General features: G+C 56.1%; 1 protein-coding gene across 5 annotated transcripts in view; it reads right to left on the bottom strand.

Annotated features, from left to right (window-relative positions):
- Nucleotides 1-19,343, bottom strand: part of COL5A1 (collagen type V alpha 1 chain) — a 159,781-nt gene that overhangs the window by 47,691 nt on the left and 92,747 nt on the right. For all 5 annotated transcript variants that reach the window (XM_060102023.1, XM_060102018.1, XM_060102019.1 and 2 more), the window contains exons 21-32: nt 17,937-17,990; nt 17,276-17,320; nt 16,614-16,667; nt 16,336-16,380; nt 15,540-15,593; nt 11,371-11,415; nt 10,968-11,021; nt 7,604-7,648; nt 6,847-6,900; nt 4,561-4,668; nt 3,829-3,882; nt 1,108-1,161 (exon numbers count right to left, since the gene is read on the bottom strand). In XM_060102023.1, coding sequence (XP_059958006.1) covers nt 1,108-1,161; nt 3,829-3,882; nt 4,561-4,668; nt 6,847-6,900; nt 7,604-7,648; nt 10,968-11,021; nt 11,371-11,415; nt 15,540-15,593; nt 16,336-16,380; nt 16,614-16,667; nt 17,276-17,320; nt 17,937-17,990 — 666 coding nt within the window. The remainder of the gene's footprint in view (nt 1-1,107; nt 1,162-3,828; nt 3,883-4,560; nt 4,669-6,846; nt 6,901-7,603; nt 7,649-10,967; nt 11,022-11,370; nt 11,416-15,539; nt 15,594-16,335; nt 16,381-16,613; nt 16,668-17,275; nt 17,321-17,936; nt 17,991-19,343) is intronic.

The raw sequence follows: 19,343 nt of genomic DNA, 5'->3' as shown, positions 1-19,343 counted from the left end.
AGACAGACAGGCAGGCAGGTAGATGATGGACACACAGACAGTTACAGACACAGACACAGACATGATATAGACATGACATACATCTAAACATTGCAGACACAGACATAGGTATAGACACATCTAGACACCAATGCAGACAAATAAAGGTCTCCCTGTGGTTATGCTGTTGACTTGCACTCAGAAAAGGTCCCGTTTTTCTCTCTTGTGAGCCTGGCAGACACGTTCGTGCACGTGGATTTTGGATGGCTGAAGTCCCCCGCCCTGCTTTCAAGAGATCTCACTGTCTCTGCTCAAATGCAGTAACATTAGTTTGTAGCGAGCACGCTGAGGAAGGGCGGCCCGTCCGTGTGGGGAGGACCAGCCTGGGGCGGAGGGGACTGGGCTGGGCCCAGCGCCTTCCCCAGGCCTGCTCTGCACACACCCCACATGACTGTGGACAAGGCCACTCCGAGTCCAAAGGCCCAGGAGGACCCTTGCTATCCTGTTCGGCTGAGTGGCAGTGCTCAGGCAGCCTCCCATGATTTCCCTAAGCAGCGTTCAGGGCAGCTCCTGCAGGAGGGGCTGGGCTGGCAGAGGGCCGGGAGGACAGCTCCCCCAGGCTGAGCCCTCAGATCACCTTCCCTCAGGGGGACAAGAGAGGGAAGCAAAGCGCATGGCACCTGGCGGGGTCCCGTGACAGCGGCAGCGTGGGAAGAGGAGGAAGGAAGCGCCTTGACCCCGGGTGAGCGGAGTCCGTGAGATACAAAGCAGAACTCCTGTCCTTCCTTTTAAACTTAGCCTGGAGGGAAAGTCACTTGGGCTCAAAGAGGAGAATCTGGGTTTCACCAGTGACCCAAAAGAGCTGGCAGGACGGCGGCTGTGCGTGAGAAAGCGCTGTTTCCTCAGCATGCCTTCCTCTCCAGACTGCTGCCCTTCCTACTGCGGCACTGCCCCGCCAGGGGTCCAGGAGTCACCAGCACTCAGTGGACAGGCTTAAGGTCAGCTGTTCCAGAAAGCAGTTTTGGCAGCAAAGTGGGTGAGAAATAAACAGGATGTGTTGGAGAATATACCCGCGAAATACCAAGGCAGCAGAACAAGCCGCCTGAGCAGAGGCCAGACCGTTCTTACCCGGCCACCCTTCTCTCCGTTGGCGCCAGGAAATCCAGGAAATCCGATAGAACCCTGAAAGAGAGTTAATTAGGGAAGAAGCTTGAGAGCCTGATCAGGAGGACAAGCTATGCTGCCTGTGCCAGCAGGAAGAAGAGTCTGTTAAGAGTTCATAGTCTTGGACCGAACTCACCCACTACCCACCACCCATCCGCCCACCATCCATCCACCTATCTACCCACCCACCACCCACCTATCTACCCACCATCCATCCACCTGTCTACCCACCCACTATCCAACTATATACCCATCCACCTACCCATCCATCTACGCATCCATGCACCCATGCACCCACCCACCCATCCATCCATCCATCCAGCAAATCACCCACCATCCATCCACCCATCCATCCATCCATCCACCCACCCACCCACCCATCCATCCATCCACCCACCCACCCATCCATCCATCCACCCATCTATCCATCCATCCAGCAAATCACCCACCATCCATCCACCCATCCATCCACCCACCCACCCATCCACCCATCCATCCATCCATCCACCCATCCATCCATCCATCCATCCAGCAAATCACCCACCATCCATCCACCCATCCATCCACCCATCCATCCATCCATCCACCCATCCATCCATCCATCCATCCAGCAAATCACCCACCATCCATCCACCCACCCACCCACCCACCCATCCATCCACCCACCCACCCATCCATCCATCCACCCACCCATCCATCCATCCAGCAAATCGCCCACCATCCATCCACCCATCCATCCACCCATCCATCCATCCACCCATCCAACTACACATCCATGCACCCACCCACCCATCCATCCATCCATCCATCCAGCAAATCACCCACCATCCATCCACCCATCTATCCATCCATCCATCCAGCAAATCACCCACCATCCATCCACCCATCCACCCACCCACCCACCTATCCATCCACCCATCCACCCATCCATCCATCCACCCATCCATCCATCCATCCATCCATGCACCCATCCACCCACCCGCCTACTCAGTATTTCCTGAGCATCTCACAGACTCCAAATTTAAAAACCAGAACTGAATCTTAACCAGGCTTCCCCTTTCTCCCTCTCTCCACACTCTCCTCTCACACCCCCATCTCTGCAAAACACTGGTGTTTTTGAAAAGGGAACATGTGCCACTCAGATTAACTGGAGATGACGTGTGAATGTCACATGTATGACATGTGTTTTCTGCACCTTGTTGCCATGTTTTTTTATCTTCCCAGAACACCTCTAAATAAAGTGTGGCAGCTTATAAAGTCAGAAATGAATGCAAATTGATGCACCGACTGTGGCCTCACACAGCTCTTTAATTCTAGAACTTTACAAGGTGCACACAGGCAGGGATGCACTTAAAGGCTTTGAGTGGACGAATATTCACTTACCACGTGAGCTCCCAGGGACACTGTCTAAAGCATTTCTCCAGCACGTCTCTACTCTCTGCGTGACTTAAAATCTTGACCTGAATGTGTGCTTAGACCAGGAAAAGTTGACCGATGTTCAAACCCTGAACTTCTCCCAGGGTGCTGAGCCTTGCCGAGCCACCCATGTGCCCGCCTGCCTGCTCCAAATAGGAGACTGTACCGAGCTTTAGGGCGGGAAAACCTGGGATGCAGGCTTCACAGTGCTCGGCTCAGGAGCTGGGTCACCACCCAAGGACTGTCCAAACTGCCTGAGCAGCTTCAAGGTTCTGCCCTCGTCTTTCCAAATAGCTGCCTGAACCTGATCTATATTCTCCCCCTACTCCCGTCTCTCCCAAACTCCTCCTCTCTCTCCTCTCCTCCCCTCCCCAAGAAGGACAGGCACTTCAGGAGAGCAAATGGGTCCATCAGCCTCTCTTCCTCCAAATACAGGGGACAGCACTGCAGTCAGCGACTACATCGCTGGCAGATACTAAACAAAACTCCTGTTTCACAGCAAATGATCTCCCCTGCATGGCAGCCGTCGGCTGCTGAGTGGGGGCCTTCGCGTCCCACAGGAAGGACTGATATAAGCACTGCCATCAGCAGCAAGGAGATACCTAGAGCTGCAGTCCAGCCCATGGGGCCTTTCCTCTGCTAACAAGCAGGGTGTCCAGAGGCCTGAAGCCCAAGGAGGGCAGGATGCATGGACGCAAAGCCGAGAGACCCCCGAGTTCTCTTTTGCTGTTAATTATGTCTCTAGTGAAGGCAGCTGGTTATTTTTTAAGGGAGAATCATGAATAATAAAAGGTGAGATTAAAAAAAATAATGTTTTAAATGATTTGCAAAGCCTCAAGGAGCTGTTACACATAAAATAAAGCATGATTTCCTATAAGAAAGGTTTCATCCTTCTTTTATACTCAGTTATGAGCAAATAACTTTTGGATCTCCAGGGTGAGTTAAGTCTGAGAGAGCAACACAAGTTCTGGGTGTGGAGAAACCAGTGCACAATGGTCCCCACAAGGCCAGGGGCACTGAGGGTCCCGAGGTGCAGTCCACGCTCAGCTGGGTGGTCCCCTTCTCTGAAAAGGCTCACCTAACTGTCCAGGCCCCTCCTTCTGACTTAGCCGAATTACCACAGACGGTGGTGAATGGGGGAGAACCGAGACACAGCTACTGTGACCTTCTGCTTTGTCGCAGCAGCTACGCCAGGGAGGGCAAATGGGTGATATGTGGGGGGCAGGAAGACGCCAATTGTCAAATCTAACAAGGTAGTTAGTACGTTACCTTTGGCCCTTGTCTTCCTGGGTAGCCGGGCAATCCTGGGACTCCGAGTTTTCCCTGGGGAAATAAAGGAGGTGAATTTCACAGCCAGCTCTGTACTTTTCTGAACAGAGAGAAAGCCGGCGTGTCTTGGCAGGGGACTGGAGCAGGCTGGAGTCTCCAAAGGCCGAGGACACGGTCATCATGGAAAGGGCCCTGCCTGGTTTAAAGCAAAGGGCCCTCGAGCAGGGATGGACGCCACTGCTGAAGCAACAGTGGGTGGAGGCAAACGTTCCAAATAAAGGAAAAGAGTCTGTCTGTGACATTTTGTTCAATCCTTTTGTAAAAGAGTTTCAGCCTTGGGGCAGGACAGGGTGGGATGTTTGGGCCACTCAGAGCCGGTTCCTGTTCGGGGGTGAAGGTAGGGGGTAGGGGAGCAAGACGAGGGTGGGCGGCCTCCTGCAGGTGTAGGAGCAGCTGCCAGGAGCCCTAACCCTGGCCCACGCTGCCACAAAAGATGGTGCACGTGGTTGCCAAGCTCAGACCCTGAGCTTTGTGACCAGCGGGAGGAAGGAACTCTTCCAGGAGTGGATGTGGGGACAAGGGTGCTGGGTGGAGTCAAGGGGACAGGAACCACGTCAAGACTTGCACCAGCTCCCACCTGGGGCTCAGCCTGACCAAGCTAACCGCCTGGACGCCCAAGGCCCTCGGGAAGAGACTGTCCCTGGGAAGCAGTCAACCTCCTGTGTCACATACCTTCTCCCCAGGGGGTCCCAGAGGACCCGGGTCGCCATTCGGACCTCCACGACCTTTGGGGCCTTCAGGACCGTCCTCCCCTCTGGGACCAGGTGGGCCGATCTCCCCCTGCAGTTCAGAAAGAGAAGGTGAAGGAGACCGCCAGAGTCTCTAGCCCCCCAAGGTCCCCCCCCACCGTCTGGGAGTGAGGGGCTGGATCCCAAGCCAGAGCGATAAGAGCCGCTGGGCCCCCTCAAGCAGATGGACCCTCGTCCTCGCACCGAGGAGACCAGGGCTCTGCTGAGCGACCGATGCCCCTGGGGACCCACACTTAAGCCCTCGCTCCCCTATTCCCAACGACCTTCTCCAAATCAAGCACCTCTTGGCTAAAATAACTTCGGTGACTATGGTAGCCCCGCACTGCTACTTCCCCAAAGAGAGCAGAAGTGCCGTGCATTGGGGGAGCTGCTTTCTTCTCCTGAAGCCCCAGGAGGTATCAAAATGGACCACAAGGCCTGGCTGGGCCACGCCTGGGCGTCATGGCACAAGGGAGACCCACAGGGTGTATCCAGAGACGGAAGAAGCGAAATGTCACCTCATCCAACTTCCCCAAGTAACAGGTGGGGAGGCCTGAGCCCACACAAGGAAGAGGGCCTTTGGGGGTGGCCAAGTGCAGCAGCAGGGGCCTGGCCCGGCCTCGGAGTGCCCACCCTGGCCCTCTCTGTCTATTGATGGGTCCCCCTCTGATCACTGGTTTCTGGGACCAGCTGCAGGACAGCTGTGCAAACCCCCAACAGAAATGTGTGCTGCACGGATGAAGAAAGCTAATGACTCTCTTATTCCCCAGCCCCAGTGTGTCTACAGGTCGAGGACTCTCTGGCCCTAAGAGGTGCTTTTCTCGTTCAACAAAGGAATCCTTCCCATGTTTTCTGAGCACTCAGAAAATTAGGAAATGCCAAGCACTGGGCAGAAATCCTCCCTGGGAGAAATCAAGACTGAGGAGCTTTGCTGCCCAGCTGAGGAAGCGTCCCCTCCCACCCCACCCCCATCCATCCTCATCCAGTGCCAGCCAGAGGTCCACTCAGGGCACGGCGTACAGCTGCGGAACATCTTTTGAAAATGCACTCTCCTAGTATGGACCCAAATGTGTGCATCAAGTCGTTGGAAAGGAAGATAAAAGGGACTTTCACCAGCCAGACAGAGAGAGGCCCTCAGAAGTGGGGCGTCGTCACCGCAGAGAAAGTTCTAGAAAAGCTGTCTTCAGCAGCAATATAACTGGGACAGGACTGTGCAATGAACCCCTCTCTTTTATTCCCCTCCCTTCTGACAGAGCCCCGGATCACGTCTGCCTGTTCAGTGTGGGACAAAGCGCCAAGTGTGCAGGCTCTCTGGTCCTGGCAGGTTCTGGTAAGGCATCTGTTTTGTGGGACACAAGGAGGGCGGCCTGTATGACAGCCCTGTTTCCACGACAGCGTCCGTCCAGGCGTGCGTGCCGCTGCCGCCACGGCGGGCCCACCGGGGGTGTGGGCACCCCCTCCCTTCTGCCTGGCCTCTGCTCATTCTGAACTTGTCGGGGGAACTTCCAAGTGTCCCCGCGGCAGCAGGCGGCTGGCCCCCTAACCGCACTTCCTGAAGTGCCACCTGCATCACTTTCTCCTCATCTGCACAAAAACACCGCCAGTGGCTTTCTGTGGGGCGCCAGCCGCGTGGCACATGCCATCCCGCCCCAGCACCCACCAGCTTCCCTGGAGCTGAGGTTCATCATTCATTAAAAACCAACTAGGTTGTTGCAACCTCTGACAGCCCAGCAGGAGGTCCCGGAACACAGGGGTTGTCTGGGGGGTCCGAAGAGCAGCCGAAGAGGTGTTTGGGGGCCAAGACACTCAGAGCGCTGGTCAGGGTGTGGCCCTGCCAGTGACCGGCCGGTGGCCTTGGTCAGGCCGCTACCCTCCCTGGTGAGCTGGGTCGTTTCTGCGACCACTTCTTCTCTCCCAGATGCCTGTCACCCTTCTTGACCCCAAAGAATTGCTCTGCAAACCAGGGTATCAGCCAGAAAAAAAACAAGTTCCCACTGACCCACTAATGCAGGGCAAGGACACAGGGCAGAGGGGCCAGGTGACCCTGTAAGCGGGGGTTTAGGACCAGGTGCCAGCTGCCATGGCTCCGAACTGGAAGCTGGGGAGGAGGTGGAAGCTGCCGGCGGCCCAGGAGCCTCCATGGAGGCGTCACCTCTGTCCTGAGAAGCTGCCCTGCGGCCACAGCAGGGCCTCCCGCCCAGCCTACCTTTCCCTGTCCCCAAACACTCACCCGATCTCCCTTGATGCCCATGTCTCCTTTGAAGCCCGGAAAGCCGTCTTCACCCTGCACGGGGGACCGGAGAGAGCCTCGGTCTGTAGGAGGAAACCCACTGCCCAGGTCCCCCCACCCAGAGCCTCTGGGCCCCAACACCAGCGCCAGACATGCTGGGCAGAGGACTGTCAGCGCCCGGCCCCCTGTCCCTTGAGAGATGTGTTCCTGTCAACTCTTTGCATTCTGTGGTTCTGGCTGGCTTTGCAGCCTGCAGTGGGAGTGCTGCAGCCCTGGTCACCCTGTTTGAGTGCAAAAGCTCTGCACGGCCGGGCGGTGGGCAGCCCAATGCCCAATCTGTCAGCATCCGTTTCTCAGAGCATCTTTGTCTCATCAAAGCCATCACTGTAGGCCCAGTAGCAGCTGACGGGCACATGTTTGAGGTGGGGGAGCCAGCTGGAAGAGCCCCCAAGGGGAATGGGACTGCTGCTGATGGCCTTACGGGGCGGGGGGGCAGGAAGAGCTCTCTGGAAGGGACAGGCATCACCTGGAAGGGTCTGGGGACGTGTGCTGTCCTGCCTGCAGGCTGGGCCGAGGACGAGCAGGAGGCCGGCTTCTCTCAGTTACCTAGTCCCGCATTCCACGGGGGAGCTGTACACATTCATGCTATTTGTGAACTGGGGGATTCAAAATGTCAGTGGCCTACGGTCACTCAAGTTCCCAGGGTGGACCTTCCCGGCTCCTGGCCAAGCCCCTGAGGGAAGGAGGGGACACTCACCTTCTCACCCTTGGTGCCCTTCAGACCTCGGATGCCGTCTGCCCCCTGCACAAACAGAGAAGAAAAGTGAGCAGCCACAAGCCCGAGCCTCTACAGACCCCACAAAAAAACGGGCCTGACCCCCAACACCAGGGGAGCCTGAGCGTCCCGCACAGACCAGTCCCCTCCCACTGTCCCCAGTCTCGGGAGAGAGAGCTCTGCGGCTGTGCGGGGCGTCACCCGCTGACACCCTGCCCTCTTCCAGAAACCTCTCGGTCTCTGCTTGGAGAGCAGAGGGCGCGTGAGGCCTGGGCTCGGGCTCTGGAATCAGGCAGATGGGGTCAGGCCCCCCACATGTGGCCTCCGACGAGGCCCCAGACTTCTGCTCACTTGGAAAGAGGGGGTGATGACAAGCCTCACCCCATCACTGCTGGGGGGAGGGGAGGGCTCAGGAAGCCCTGGGACAGTGCCCGGCAAACAGCAGGTGCTCAGCGAGCGGAGCTGTGCGCCATCGGATGATCTTCATTCTCTATCATTATTAACGTATAATCATACGTTACAATGGTAGTGATAATAATTACCACTTAACGACACCAGCCACTCCCACCGCCCTCAACACATCGGCTCAGGACGTTCTCATCCCCGTGCTGAATAAGACTGTCAGGGCGGGACCGGCCCCCTCCCTGTCTCCCAAGTAAAACCACTCCATCCCTGGAATGGACTTGACAGCCGTGTCCCCAAACTGCCAGCAGGGTGCACAGCCTGTCCCTGACTGACTGCCAGAAGCTTCAAGCCACCAGCCCGCGGGGCCCCAGAGAGGCCGGGCCGCCCGTTCGGGTCCAGCTGAGGCTGTAGCCGGGTCCCTCGGGCTGCCAGCTGCCCTCTTGTAGCAAGAACCTTGCACAGAATTTGCAGTTCTGAGCCTTTTCTCTGAGGCCCAGGAGAACTGAGAAAAGCTGTGGAGGGACAGACAGATGGGGCCGGACAGACGCAGAGAGCTGGGCTTGGCCTGTGCCCTTGGCTCCATCGGCCCAGGCCATGGTCGGCTTCAGGACAGAGGGGAGGCCGGTCACCCCGAAACCCTGGTGTCGGGGTGGGGTGGGGGCTCTGGCACCAGGTCCCCTCCCCCTTGCCGGGCAGGCCAGCTGGGCTTCCCCTGCCCACGCACTTCCAGAAAGAAGAGGGTAAGACGGCATTGCTCGGATCCCTCCCAGAGCTAAAGCTCTACCGTCTCATGACCTGCCCGAGGCCAGGGGAATGGGGCCAAGGAGACAAACAGACCAGGGTTTCCCAGCCTCGCGCTGTCGCCTTCAGGGTCTGGATAGTTTGTTGTCGCGAGGCTGCCCCGGGCAGTGTAGGGGGTTGGACAGCCTCCCTGACCTCTGCCTGCCCCTCCAAGCCTAGACGGTCAGAAATGTCTCCAGGCGTCCCTGGGGGAAGACTCTGCCCTGGCTGAGAACCCCTGGGCTAGAGCACCCACCATGGCCCTGGTGGTCCGGTGCTCAGGGAGCGAGGTCAGAGGTCACAGAACAGCCCAGTGGGAGGAGTTGCTGGGCCAGCGGCTGTGAGGCACAGAGGGGGACAGGGCTTTCCCAAGGCCTCCAGTGAGTTCGTGCTGGGGGACTTCCGCCAGCCCACCCAGCTCCCGTAGGCTCAGGGAGCGGCTGATTTGATTTGCTGACAGTCAAGCCCAAACAGACCCCTGAGGAAGGGGCAAGTCAGAGGGCAGCCCAGGGGACGCTTAAAGGTCAGTGAGATCAAAGAGCTTGGAGGGGCACCTTTCCCAGGAGGAAGGCAGGGCTCCAGTGGAGGAAAGCTAAGGACCTTGGTCTCTGACGGTGACACCCGGACTTCCCACCCCACCTCCGCCATCAGCGCCCTCCGGGGCTCATCACGCCATGGGCTCTGCAATCTATTTCTCCAATGAAAAGAGCGTTCAGTCTTGCTTCTCCTTCCACCCTCCGCTTGCCCGTCTAGTGGGATTGCTCATATCACGGATGAATTTTAATCAGACCGACAAGATAAGAGCATTCTCCACAAACATCTCAGGGTAGACACCTTCCCGGCTCACAGAAGCAGCGTCACGCGTTGGCCGTGTACGGTGGCTGGCACAGGCTCTTTGTGCAATGGGAGTTTGTAAAATAAACGCGCACAGAGCTCACACAATCAGCACAGCTGCTAAATCACCACCCTTATAAACTCACTAGGCAGCGTGTGGGGCGAAAGCCTGCTTCAGAGAGAAGCCGCCTGTCTAAGGGTCCTGACCTGGGGCATCTCTCTGCCCTTGACCTTGGAACATCCCAGTTCTGGGAAATGGAAGTCGGAGCCCCTTGGGGTCAGGATGGGGTACTTGGTTAGGAATAAGCAAGTCAGGGTTGAGTCCTGGCTTCTGCATGGATTTACGGGTAATTTGGGGTAAGTTACTAAAAACTGAAGCCTTGGGTTCTGTGCCCTCCACACAGAACCCTGATGTGGAAAAATGCTTGAAAGTATGAAGGACCGTGAACGACACAGGTGGGGACTCTGGAGCTTATGGGTGTGTTCCTGCAAATCCCCCAAGATAAACTAGATGTTTTATACACGTTCGTAGATATGATACTTCACATCAAATTACAGTCATTTTGAAAGGAAGATCCACCTTTAGCTTTCCTGTGGGTGGGAAGCCTGAGATTGAAGACACGGCAGCATCTCCACCCCGAGAAAGAAGGGCTCTCCCCACACACCCACCTGGGGGCACATCCCTCTGCGTGTAAATGTCCAGAGAGCAGCATCACTGAGACTAAATTGCACAGCTCAAAGCACACCCAGTTAGCTCAGGGCAAACAGACAGGGCCCTGTGTTTGGAGTATTGCTCTGGACCTCTGCGCCCATTTGACACGGCTCCAGGAGCCTTTCAACACGCTGTGAATAACTGGACGTCTCCCACGAACGCATCTCCCGACAACAAGGTCTGCCCAGATGTGATCGGCCTGGAAGAAACAGCTCCAAGCACCCCAGGAAAGGGTGCCCAGCTCGTCACCTGGGCTGAGATCCACTGTCTCTGAGGGGCTCCAGAGCAGCAGGTCACTTGGCAGGCGGTGACAGTAAAAGGAGCATGGGCAGAAGGGTGCCGCCCCGTCCCGGCAGACGGGCACCACCGCGTTGCTCGTGCCGTCCCAGACGCCCCGGGGAGCGTGCCCTGCTCCACTGCATCCCCTCCTGGCCCCGCGGGCCCCTCCCTCACCTGCTCCGGCCCACATTCTGGAACCCAACCTCCCAGACCAGGGCCACCCCAGTTTGGGGGCAGGAGGGAGGTTAAAGCAGAGGAATTTCTAAAACCGGCCCAGCCGTGCCCCGCAGTCCCGACCTTGACCTCCAGGAAGACCAGAGGCTGTGAGACCCTCACCTTGACTCCACGAGGGCCTGGGTAGCCGATGGGGCCCTGGGGGCCGGGCGGACCCTGGAACCAGAGGGGAAAGCGTGTTAGGCCTATCTCAGGTGGAGGGCGCGGGGCTCACTCTGGGCCACCCCTGCGTCCTTTCAGAACAGGCCAGAGAGCTTGCCTGCCCCCAGCACACTGCCCTCTCGCTCCGAGCAGAGCGGATGGACATCCCAGGTCAGACCCGCGGGGGTAGGCATGCGGGCACTGCCCAGCCCCACGGGGAAGGCGCGTCCACAGGGGTGTCTCAGGATGGGTGAGGACAGGGCAGGAAGCCCCTTCTGGACTGGGGGTCCCAGAATGGGGGGTGGCCAGCCCTGCCCATCCCGCAGGAGATGCTGGAGGGGTCAAGGGCACAGTTGGTACCCACCTGGCCTCCCTTCTCTCCCGGAGGGCCTTCTTTGCCAGGGTGCCCCTGTCAGGAAAGAGAAGGTTGGCGTTAGTCAGTGGCCTCTGGGAAAGCAGGCCTGGCCATGCTCCAGCTTCCCTGTAGCTGTCTTCAAAACTGAGGGTCAGAGCCCAGGTCCCTCCCATTTCCTCCCCGCCCCTCCCCACAGCGGCTTGGTCACCCCCAGTCCTTTAGCCCCAACCTCGGCTGCTTCATCTGTAAAATGGGAATAATGCGGGGCCCCGGCAACAGCAGAGGGGAATGGGCTTCAAAACCCACAGATGGGCTCCAGGCCCCACTGTGCACCAGTGTCCCCTGACTCAGCCAGAGCCCAGCCTGCCCCCAAGTACACTGGGAGGGGACAGTGACAACAGGGTGTTTGTTCAAGGCCACCCAGCAAAACCAAATCGGTGGCCAAACAAGACAGTGAAGTGGGACCAGACCTCCCGGGTCCCAACGCACCCTAGGTCTTCAAAGCCACCCCCGCCAGGTGACACAGAAGCTGAGCGCAGGGGAGAATATACATCCTACCCCACAGATGCAGAGCCGAGGTCCCGCGGAACTGCTCATGGCCCCTTGGTCACTGCCCTCTCCACCCTGGCCCCCATCAATCCTATTCTCAGGAACTTGACCTCTGACTTTCTGACCCAATGCCTCTGAGTTCACGAGCCAAACACAGATGATAAAAACAGAAACAGAAGTATTCATTATCTGGAAATACAGTTCTACCCACAAGGATTCCAGTAAAGAGAGGCCACGTGGTGTGGTGAGAATGCTGGCAGGGCAGGGTAGGGCGGTCTGGTTCTACTCCTGGTAACACCCAACCCACTGTGTGACCTTAGGTAAGTCACTTGCCCTCTCTGGGCCTCCATTTTTGTGTGTGTAAAACGAGAGGGTGGGTTGGCTGCTCATCCAGCTTGATTGTTCTAAAGTTCTAGGACGCTACTTGTAGAACGCAGCAGCATTGTGGAGACCCAGAGCTCATCAACTCAAATAAATGATATGTGTGTGTTCTTTTCAATTTGTATTAGTCGTGAACTGGATCTGATGCCATTGCAAATAGCCTATCATAGTGGCAACGTGACGGGAAGGATGCAGAAGTTCCTTTGCAGGGTGGGGTACTCCAGGGAGCCCTTGAGGACAGTTAGGCACCGGTTGGACCACGCCAGCTGCCCGGGCCTGGAAAGGACACACTGCCCGTCATCCCCCTTCCCAAGGCAAGGCTCACGGCACCAGCAACCCAGGATGGCAGGGCTGCACCTAAATGGTGTCCAGGAGAAGATCCTGCCCTGGGGAGGGCTGGGAGGGAGGAGAGTCCTGCTTCCTTTGCCATGTGGGCTCTTCATGGGCCTTTTTTACAGTTTCCATCAAACGCAGAATTTTTCTGTGAAGGAGCTGTGGTGAAAGCCAGGCCCCAGAGACACACACGGGGGCAGACCCCACACCTCACTCATGTGGGGAAGCGAGCTGACCCCTTCACGTGACGATGACCTCACTTACATGGTAGCGATAAGAATAGACCTGATCGCAGTGTTTTGGAAGAGAGAAAAAAGAGGGACTGATCGTCACCATGATTACTGTTTGTTTGTTTGTTTGTTTGTCTTTGGCCAGGCCAGGCAGCCTGCGGGATCTTAGTTTCCTGACCAGGGATTGAACCTGTGCCCCCTGCAGTGGAAGCACGGAGTCTTAACCACTGGACCGCCAGGGAAGCCCCTGCCATGATTCCTGTTGTTTGAATCAAGGCCAAGCTTCTTAAATGCATTCTAAGTTGTAACTTTCTGGGGATGAGAGTAATTTTCTGGGGGGGAGCACAAAGCTCATTTATTTTAAATGTTTGAACAGAAAAAGATGGAAAGGAAATACATCCAAGTCAGAGCAGCTGCTTTCCCGCCGTGAAAGGCCAGGCCGTTTCCACCCTTCTTTCTACGTGCTGGCCTTTCCCCAGTATTCTATAACCAGCAAGACTCTATAATGGAAAAGTAATAAAACTTACATTATGTATATGTGATATTTTTCTGATTAAAAAAGCAATATATGTTCATTGTAGACAAATGGAAAAATAATAAAGCTTAAATTATTTGTTATTTGATATATTTCTGATTAATAAAGTAATATACGTTCATTGTAGACAATTAGGCAAGTGGAAAAGAAAATTAAAACCCTTCATAACCTCACCACTCATAGCAACCGTGGCCAAGGGTGTGATAGCACAGCTAATCTATTTTCTCTGCACGTTTGCATGCAAAATTGGCATCAGAAGATGTATTTTTAATTTACTATTATATCATGAGCATTTCCTCATGTCACTGAACATTCGTTGGAATTCAATGTTTCCTGGCTCTGTAATATTCCCACGAGCCATGATTCATCGCCCGCATCCTTCTTGTGTGCTGCCCAGAACAACCTCACAATGTATTCCAGAGCATCGAGTCTGCCCCAAAACCCCTCACACTTCTCAAAGGCTCTGAAATCTATCCTCCTTTCTTTCTTCAGCCCAAGCCAGGCCAAAGCAACACAAAGGGGAAAAGGAACAAACCCTCTCTGTCAGGTTGATCAACCATGTGATACCTCTGTTAAGGAGAGTATTTTTAAATCTTTTGCTTCCTCCCGATTCACCTAAGACAAGGGCTCCGCTTCCCTCAGCCTGTAGTGTTGATGTTTTCCCTTTTTATCTTTTGCTTTGAGCATCTTCAGTGTTGACCCAGCACAACCACACTCCCTCAGGTCCTTCACAGACTCATATTTTAAACTGTGATGGTTGGTTGGGGAAGAGAAATGGAGAGGCAGCCTCCTGGCTCCCTAACCCTCTTAAAGGTCCCTCTTTCCCCACAGAATCTGAAAGGAAACTGGTGACCCTTTAGGGACCGTAGTGACTGGAGTTTCAATTCAGAGAGGGGGATTCCAGGGTGTGACCAGGAAGGTCAGGGAAGCGGGGGCCGTGTAGGCACCGCCCCCTTCCTGACATGATGCACTGAGGGAAATGCCCCATTGACACCCAATATTGCAGAAGATGAATAGAAAAAAATGACTGGAAGGATGTACATTCACCTGCTATCAGGGTTTAACCCATAGGCATGGGACCAGAGGCAGTTTTCATTTTGTCATTGTATTTATTTTCCTAATTTTCCAGAAGAAAATATTTTATCATTAGAAAATGCAATTAGGTGTCAATGTAAAGGAAAGCACATAAAAGACATATTGCAAAATATTCATCTCTTCATATCCAAACTCAGTCCAGGAGACTGAGTCCCCCAAAGCAGTTCAAGCAGGAATGGGATTGTAATCTGCTGGTTCAGACAAAGATGGGACAATGGGTGATGTGTGATTCACGGGACCAAAGGATTCTCAGCCATGAAAATGGAAAGACACCATCGTCCTATGCCAATTACCAGTCACCAGTTAACGGTTGACAGACTGAACTTCCTTGCTTCGTTTTTAATGGCGTTATTAACACAACAAAATAACTGTGTCTGAAGTAAATAATTTTGCTAATCTCATTTTCTGAAATAGGCTCTCTATTCGGCATCAACTGGATATGCTAAAAATAACCGAAAAACAAAAAACCCACCGGCAACTCACACAAGGGGGGTGGGTGCAGATAAGCTCACGCAGACAGGCCCACACCCAGCGTTTGTCACTTCCCCACCCCTCCCCCTCCCCCTCACAGCTTGGCCACAGATGGATTTGTCCCTCACTCCCTATTTCTAGGCAGCAGCTACTTAGCTCCACAGCTGCGTGTTCACACCCCTCTTCTCCGTGCGTTTTGGCTAAAAATACACCCAGCACTGGTGACACACACGACTGTTTGGAGCCCAGCACCGCCCTCCGTAGACGTAAAAGCATGAGGCTGGGCTCTGATCACGAGCATCAAACCCCCATGAATAACGGACGTTCCTACTCATGAAATCACCACCCTCTGATTGAACCACATTATGGAAAGTGTGTCCAAAACCCAGTAAGTAATTCCTGAGCAATCAAGCTCGCCATCGGATAGGTCTTCATCGAAGGAGCTGGAAAAGGAGACGGGGGCCACGCACGCACGGCCGTCTCGAGAGCGAGGGGAAGGGCCATTTGTCCGGATTCCCATTGCCCACCCCTGGGTGGACACGGGCAGGTGGGGTGTAAAGGGTGAGGTGGGCAGTGGTACTCACCGGGGGTCCATCAGCGCCGGGCATTCCTGGGAGGCCTGGTTTACCCAGGGGGCCCTAGAACGAACCACAGACTCCATGAGCAGATGCCCCAGGGATCCCCTCAGCTGCCCACCCTCTCTACAAGCCCCCAAAGGTACTTTTCAACATTTCTGCTCAAAGAGCATTTGTTTAAAAAGGTTGCTCACAGGCACCCGCCCCCACTGGCTACAAAGCTTCCAGCCACGGGGAAGCACCCAAAGATAGCGGACCCTTTGCTGTTTCCAGAGCCTTCAGTTTTGCTACCGGAAAAAAATCACCCGCCAAGTGAAGTCAGGAGCAGTTCTCAAACGGTGGCGGCCAGGGGCTATGAAGCACTGAGAACCGCCCCTTTGAGGTCGTTCTGCGGGTGCCGCCCCAGGTGCTGAGTTCACTGGACACCTGGGGCTAAGCCACAGGTTGTGCAAGGACTCTGGCTCTGGTTCTCTCCCCAGCGTGTGGACTCGGGGTCCCAAGGATATATTTAGGGTCGCCAAATTTAGCAAAAAGAAACAAAACAAAACAAACAACAGCAAAACGAGATGCCCAGTTAAATTTGGAATTTCAGACAACACAGTTCAAATTTAACTGAGCGTCCCGTATCTGTTTTTCTTCTCAAATCTGGCAACCTTATACATAGCTGAAGAAAGAAGGGAGGGAGAAAGGGAGGGAGGGAAGGAGGGAAGGACGGACGGACAAAGGTCCACACCACAAGCTGGTGACCAGTGCTCCTAGCGCACCCCACAGGCAAGCACCCCTATGCCCAGCTCAGCCCACCTACCTTTTCTCCTGGAGGTCCGATTGCACCCTGGGGGCCTGGAAGACCCTGGAGGGAAAAGAGTGAGCAGGAAAGGTCAGGGAACTTTTCGACTGACTCAGAAGCCCTCCCTGCCGTCTGTCCCTCTTCCCCCGACCCTCTCCCTCATCTGGGTGCCGACCCCATCCTGGGTCACCCTCTGGGCTGACTGGCAGCACAGGGCTGCACTCAGCGGCCGCTCACGCCCAGGGCACCGCAGACCTGCACCTCCTGCTACCCACAAGCCCGCCCGGCTCACTCACCTGGGCGCCTGGATTACCCTGTTGTCCCGGGGGGCCGGGCTCTCCCTGGGGACCCTACAGGAAACACAAGTGAGGCACTGAAGGGGCCTCTGGGGGGCGAGCAGGGGGTGCAATCTGCTCTCGTGCCCAGACGGGAAGGCAGGGGGCCCTGGGGCAGGCAGGGAGCCAGATCCAGGCCCCTCCGGGCCAGAAGCACATGCCTGTGTCTGTGCAGGCATGGCAGACAGCTGGCCAGGAGGGACAAGAGACAGGATCTACCAGAAAATATGCCATCCGGCTGAAAATTCCCAAATCATCACGCCAGCTAAATTCTCCCCGGCCCTTAAAAGAGACCCACCCATAAGACCCCTCTCTCTCTCAGTGGGTGTTGTCACAGCACCTGGCCACCACCAGCTTGCCACGCACAGTGAGAAAGCGGTTTCCCTCCACACCTGTGCTGACGCGGTCAGGCTCTGGATGGAGCAAGCACCGCCTCCGGGAGCTCACACGTGCCCTCCTGCTGGAGGCCTGCACCTCGCGGGGCCGGGGCTCAGAGTCTGCACCCTCCCCGTCACATCCCCATCTGGTTTTGGTGGCATGGATCCCCCTCCCCTGCCTCGAGCAGCTGGGAGTGAGCCCGGGGTAACCGCTATGAGACCGGGGCACGGGACCCCCAGACTTACCACATTGCCTTTTGGGCCTGGTTGGCCATCCATTCCCGTCACACCCTGGATGAATGACATTGAAACAAGAGAGACTGAAAATGAACAAAGCTCAACAGGAAAAGTCCACTCAACACAGCTTGGTCCCTGCCCGCAATGTCAGAGGATGTCCATCCTTTGGGGGAGGGGAAAGGCTTGATCCCAAATAAATCCCGAGATGGGCTAGGGTTTAGCGGCGCTGCCAGGCCCCAGCATCATGTGGGGCAGCCCTGAGTTCTCAGACAGCTGGGCAGAGGGGCCAGCCCTGGGGAAGCCACCCCCTGGATAGAGCCCTGCCAGAACCACGGGCTTCTGTCTTCCTCCAGGAGCTGCCAAGATGCTACTGGAAGTGTTTTCAAGGGGGGGGGGGGGATGGGCGTCCCGGTGACTGTTTATAACGGCAGATGCTGTGTGCGGGGAAGGACTGAGCGGACCCTGCACCTCCACCCGCAAGTACACACCTGCCGGGCTGCCCTCCCACGGGTGAGCATCAGGGCCCCACAGCCACCCAGTGCGAGCACTGGGCAGCGTGCACAGCTGTCAGTGCGGGCAGCTGCCGGCAGGCCCGAGCGGACCACAAGCGGGGCGGGGGGGGGGTGCGGATCTCGAGGGCAGGGATGGGCCAGACACGCGAAGGACTTACAGGAGGTCCAGGAGGGCCTGGGGGCCCCTTCGGCCCCAGCAGACCACGAGGCCCCTGCGAGAGGAAAGAGCGAGGAAGGTTCAGGCTCGGCAGGAACCCCAGCCCCCGCCCTGTCCCCAGCCTCCCTCAGCGACCCCGCTGCCCAGAGCCTCTGCTGCCGAGGCAGGTCTCCCGGGGAGTGTGGCCAACTCAGCTCCCCCTTCTCCTCTGCCTCAACTCCTCACCGCAGCCCAGCTCTCCACCTGGGCTCTCGGAACCAGAGGCAGGGGTGGCTAGAACGGATAGGGGCTCAGTACCCCCTCCCTGGCCGGGAGGGGCGTGTGTATGGGAATAGCCCCACGCACAGGGGGAGGGGCCACAGAGCGGTCACTACCTGCCATGGGAAGGACACACATCCGGACGGCTCCCTCCCTCCCTGTCAGCTGGAGAACTACAGAGCCTTTCAAGGCACCGCAATTTCGAGTGCCTTTAATTTTGATAGAAACTTCTCAGATGCACTAGAAGAGAAACCTTTCCCACGTTCATTGCCACTTAAATGTTCCCTTCCTTCTTTTAATACCTAGTCACATAAATGGTTTTCAGAAGTTAATAACCCAGAAGGCATCGCCTAGACCCGTGTTAAGGGGGGAGCTGTGTTGATGAATCCCCATTATGGCTAACCAGACACCTAGTGTGTAATTTAATCCCAAGCGGAGGTGCAGACGCCGGCCCGGGCGGGCTCTCCTCCTGCAGCGCCTGCAAGGTTTCTCCTCAGTTAACGGCCCCAGGTGTGTGTGGCCACGTTGGCGTGGGTAACAAAAATGAGATGTTTGAAAAGTAACAGTAAGTGAAAAGGAATTAATGGCCTTCTGTCACTGAGGAAATTTGCTCTGGTCTTAAATAGAAGTCAGCTTAGGGAAAAGAGCTTTTGGAGGCCCAGGTAGGGGCGCCCTACTGGAGGACTCTTTATTTGGAAAATGTAGCCATCAGAAAGTGTGGCAGGTCAAGTGACTGCCCCTGGACACCTACCCTGATGGACCCAGGACACCCACCATCATGGACCCTGGACACACACCATCATGGACCCAGGACACCCACCATCGTGGACCCTGGACACCCACCATCATGGATCCTGGACACTCACCATCATGGACCGTGAACACCCACCATGAAGGACCCAGGACTCCCACCATCATGGACCCTGGACACCCACCATCATGGACCCTGGACACCACCCTAATGGACCCTGGACACCCACCATCATAGACCGACCCTGGACACCCACCATCGTGGACCCTGGACACCCAACATGGTGGACCCTGGGCACCCACCATCATGGATCCAGGACACCCACCACGTCTGTACCTGGAGTCCCAACCATGATCTTCAGGGGCCGGGGCTTCCTCCCTGGCAAAGGCTCAAGCTGAC

Source organism: Mesoplodon densirostris, chromosome 6, assembly GCF_025265405.1.
Source record: "Mesoplodon densirostris isolate mMesDen1 chromosome 6, mMesDen1 primary haplotype, whole genome shotgun sequence".
NCBI lineage: Eukaryota > Metazoa > Chordata > Mammalia > Artiodactyla > Ziphiidae > Mesoplodon > Mesoplodon densirostris.
The sequence above is the reverse complement of the archived record's forward strand: the minus strand, read 5'-3'. Positions and strand labels throughout refer to the sequence as shown.